Genomic DNA, 5,027 nt, shown 5'->3' with positions numbered 1-5,027 from the left:
ATGCTCCATGCTTACCAAATGATACCTCCCCAAAATATGGAAAAAATTACATAAAAAGCCAGGGAGCCCCATATGACCAAATGGTTCATCCAGGTCCAGTATCGAGTATCTAATGCAAGCTGTTAGAAAAATAAAAAACATTTCATAATACAATATTTTTAATTTGTTAGTAACGTAAATAAAAAGTATTACAATCTATTTTAAGCTTCAGTCAGCAGGTGGAGTTCTTGACTAATTTTCACAGGGACCCCTTACCGCCTTTATTGAAAAAAAGTCTGTTGTACACAAAGCTAAAATTTACATACATAGCTAAATGAATCAAAGCCATGACTCACTCCCGGCAGGCTCACAGCCCTCATTCAATTGACACTATAGTATTCCCCACTGCTCTTCCCCCTGATAGTTCAAAAAAGTTATAGAGGGAGTGAAGAGGAGGGTGTGGCTGGCACAGAGAATAATTAGACACTTCAAGAAGAGGAGAGGGCTATGATGTGCAAGGAGAGAGGGGTGTGTGGCAATTGACTAGTCAATCTTACCAGCAAGTTCAAAGACACATTACAAGTGAATATAAAATATTTTAGGGAAAAGAAAAAACACTCCAAGTAAGCATTTAAATAAACTTGATTTTTGTGTGCTTTTACCTGTATGTTTCTAAATTGGTGACAAGGTCTCTTTAGAGACTTATACATTTAAAAAATTAACAAATTATAAATAAATATAAATTATATCTGGGCCATTTCCTTCGAAGATAGCAACACGTGCCTCTATCCGCTGAATGTACTTGTTATTGCATTTGGAGAAGTCCCCATGTAAGCAGAGCATACTGTAGAGCTTCCTATTTCTGCTAAGGAACATAGTGCGCCAATGTCACTCTCTGGTGAGAAATGAGGCAGGGTGACAGAGGTCTAGCTGTTTGAAAAATTAACTGCCCTATTTATATATTGCAAAAAGAAGCATCCTTACCTTTAATGTAACGGTAAACACTAATGTAGTGAAAATGATTGTTCCAAAAGACCAGTTTCCATACACCTGAAAAAGACAACCTAATTGTTAAAGATTTTATTTTGCCTGACAAATTTAGAACCAGACCAGAGCCACACAAGAAATCACATTTTCTGCTAAAATGCCATTTGTATTAGAAATGTGTTCCAAATAGGAATTTAGATAACAAAATATGGCATTGCCCTGGAAATTGTTAGCTTTAAATTAAATAAAGCAAATGATTAAATGTAGATAAGGCCTCATTCGCACTACCAACAGCCTGCCCGTACAGATCCGTGCAGCGTACACGGCCGTATCGGGCCGCTCCCGGGAAGGACAGGTGCTGCGTGTGATTGCATGCAGCAGCCTGTTCTTCTCTATGGGAGTACGCCGCTGTACACTGACCCGAACTGCACGTCAGTGCGGGTGTCCATGCTGGGACGCAGACAGGACCAATCCTGTCTGCGTCCCAGTATGGACACCCGCACGGACCTGCAGTTCGGTTGAGCGTACGGCGGCGTACTCCCATTGAGAAGAACAGGCTGTTGCGTGCAATCACACGCAGCACCTGTCCTTCCCGGGAGCGGCCCGATACGGCCGTGTACGCTGCACGGATCTGTATGGGCCGGCTGTTAGTGGTGTGAATGAGGCTTAAAAATGAGACCTTTTTTGCAGCACTTTTAGAAAAATCTCATTACAATTTAGCATCATTATTTTGGAGCATAGGATTACATAAAATTTCTCTCAAACCAACATTCTTATTATTGGTGTTCTGTATTTTAGCGGTATATGCTATTAAAACCAAATTCAGACAAAATTGAAATAAAAAATTTGCAGAAAGGACAATTTTTTATATGAACAAGAAAACTAACTAACTATGAATACACTTTTTACGCGGAACACTTACAAGTAAATGTTTGCTATTTACAATGAGCCACAAAAAAAAAAACATTAATACATAAATAAAAGATTAACTCTACAACAGCAAATTTTAGAAACATCTCAGTAAAGAGCAGTATTGATATAATAAACCATTAAATGATGTTTCACTTTGATCAGACCTTCAGTGATCAAAGTTAATTTAGTTTACTAGTTTAAAAAATTGAGCAGGACAGCAAACGTTTTAATAAATATTTGGATACCAGGGTTGCAAAGTCTTAGCTGTTGTGTGGATTAAGATTATATCCAGATATTTATCTAAAAATTATCTAGGCTACTACATTCATGCAAAGATTGAAAATTATCAAGAAAAAAAACAAACTTTAAAAAGGTAATTTTAAGAGAAATGAGTACATACAGAGCTGTTGCATAGTCATTTGTATTTAACAAGGGGAACTTACATGTTTTGTGTATTTTTGTGTAAACACTGAAATGTGCAAGTTGGGGACATTACATTTCCAATATAAGACATTTCTAAGGTAAATATAATACATATATAACCCATAAACACTGACAGCTGTGGGTCCAATATGTGAAATACTAATGACTATAGTGTATGAACTAATTACACTCTAGTTTAACAATACAAGGTCAAAGAGAGATGCTTACCAATGCTGTCATGATCTGGATGCTGACATTAAAATAGGAAGTGAAATGTAAAAAAGTTTTCTTTTTTTTTAATGGCAAAAAAACACCAAATAAAATAAGAAAAATGTAATTCCCAAGAAGTTCTGAATATTAAAATGATTTGACAAATGTTTTCAGTATCATTATACAAGGGTAAAGTACATATTGGCTCCAAAAGCATTATTAGAAAACACTTTCATGGGAAGAAAAAGGGGCAAGACAAAAGTTTAATGTTGGCAAATTAGTGAAGGAAAGAAATAGGTGTGTTCCAACAGCTAAATGTGACTATGGATTACAGTAATAGATGACATTATAATGCTTATTTTTATGAAAGCATTCAAAGACTGAAAATGATCTGAGATTCTTATCTGAAGGGCGATCTAAAAAAAATTACTCAGTGTGGTATGCACATGTTAGACACAGAACTAGTGTAATAAAATAGCGTAGCTCTGTAAAAAGGAAATGTCCGAAAAGTCAAAAGGAACATGTTTTGTTGCCCATAGCAACCAACCAGAATACCTTTTTAAATCCGGCCTGCAGAAATGACAGCTGAATGGCTGCTACCAGAAGATATCTTTTATAAATCAGTCTTATAGTGGTTGCCTATCCTATGGAATAACCTAGCATTGTCCTAAATAGAACATATATGAGACACACACATTGCTCACTGGTAGGCAGTGCCTTAAAGTGAATCTCCACTTTTGCAGCCAAAATAAAGATAACACCTATTTTATATTGGTTACATGTTCCCATTTACATTGTATTACCTAAAAAAAATATTAAAAAAAATGTTTCTCAGTTTAAATTGCTTTTTACTTGCTAAAATGTCTGCTTGGGTTCTCCTGTAAAGAGGGGCTATGGGAAGTTTGTGTAAACCCTGTGTGTACTGTGCTGGCTGATTTCATTATAATTTGTAAAGTAGACCTGAGCACTGCCTGCCTTAACAAAGGGTTAAATGATTAAAAATCCTAGCTTCTGCATTGTAAGTTAATGAGTGAAATATTCCTTTTTTCAGTCTTTCTATTTTACAGTGAAGGTGCCGGGAAAACACTGCATTCAGCCTGCTGCAACAAAACATCTATAAAAAGGTAAGAAATATAAAAAAAAAAGAAGAGAAATTGTAGGTATGCTGTGTGAAAAGGAATACACAACAAACATATAGAGGGGTTTTATCAAATTTGACTGCAAAAGTGGAAATACACGTACAGAATTCACCTTGGATTACGTGACATTATAAATAAACTTGACTCAAAAGACTCATTATTTATAAAGCAAAACAGATGACAACTGCACTCATCAAGTCGTCACCAGCTTTAGAGCAAGGTGCACACGGAATGGGCTTTAATCATTATTTATAAAGTCACAGATCTGCAAATTAAATCCTAACAGGTTCACAATGCACAGTAGTAGTATATTATCCAACATTATTTATTTATTACAGGTATTTATATAGCACCATCATTTAAATTATGTTTGTGTGGCTACAAATCATCCAGAAAAAGAAAAAACATGTTAACATCCTTAGAACATTTCTCTTGGCAATGAATGTAACATACCTGCCCATTGCCTTCCAGTGATGGGTTCTGGAATAGCAGGTAAACACCAAAGAAGAAAACTAGTCCTTCAAAAGCCCCCAGCAAAGTCCAGTATAGGAATGGCAACCATTGTAACATTGCATTGTCAGAATTTCTCCTGCAATTATAAGAAATAAACCTTTAAACAGGATGTTGTGGAAGTAAATAACAGACCAATAAAGCATACAAAATGACAGTGCTCGAGATTAAAAATATTCATGAAATCTTTTTTAAGAATGTATATGTCAAATAAAGAAATGGACTAGAGCAGGAGTCTCAAACTCAATTTAGTCGGGGGCCACTGGACACATTTTTTAGTCTCGTGGGGGCCACTACTATATACGGTACTAGTGTTAATGTATGCATATGTTACAAGCGGCAACTAACACCCATTCAAATTAATGATCGGGTGACAGCTGCTGCATGTAAACTCCTGCACACCGCATGTAATCATATGTGAAAGGATTACATGCAGTTAGGAATCTGTCACTATCCCTGGATACACAATTGTGTATCCAGGGATAGTGATTGTTTTTGTAACTGCATGTAATCATATCACATACAATTACATGTGGTGTGTAGAAGTTTACATGCAGCAGCTGTCACCCGATCATTAACTTGAATGGGTGACAGTTGCTGCATGTAAACGCCAGATTAGGGATTCCTGCTGCAGGAAAACGCAAGTTTGTGACACAGGAATCCCTAATGGTACCTGAAATATAGGTGTGAATGGGGCCTAATATACACACAGAAAAATGCAACCCCCCCCCACAAATAAAATAATACACTCCCCCCACACACATAATACACTTCCCCCACCACACACACATAATACACTTTGCCTCCAAAGCCCCCCAGCAGACATTATAAACTTCCCCCCTCCCTCCAAAGCCCCCCAGCACACAT

General features: G+C 36.7%; 1 protein-coding gene across 2 annotated transcripts in view; it reads right to left on the bottom strand.

Annotated features, from left to right (window-relative positions):
• The window catches only part of ATP11C (ATPase phospholipid transporting 11C), a 134,500-nt gene that overhangs the window by 10,980 nt on the left and 118,493 nt on the right, over positions 1 to 5,027 (bottom strand). For both annotated transcript variants that reach the window (XM_018564154.1, XM_018564153.1), the window contains exons 25-27: positions 4,104 to 4,239; positions 964 to 1,029; positions 16 to 119 (exon numbers count right to left, since the gene is read on the bottom strand). In XM_018564154.1, coding sequence (XP_018419656.1) covers positions 16 to 119; positions 964 to 1,029; positions 4,104 to 4,239 — 306 coding nt within the window. The remainder of the gene's footprint in view (positions 1 to 15; positions 120 to 963; positions 1,030 to 4,103; positions 4,240 to 5,027) is intronic.

The sequence above is a fragment of the Nanorana parkeri genome, unplaced genomic scaffold, assembly GCF_000935625.1.
Source record: "Nanorana parkeri isolate BGI_ZX_2015 unplaced genomic scaffold, ASM93562v1 scaffold730, whole genome shotgun sequence".
Taxonomy (NCBI): domain Eukaryota; kingdom Metazoa; phylum Chordata; class Amphibia; order Anura; family Dicroglossidae; genus Nanorana; species Nanorana parkeri.
This window is presented reverse-complemented; position numbering and strand designations above follow the sequence as displayed.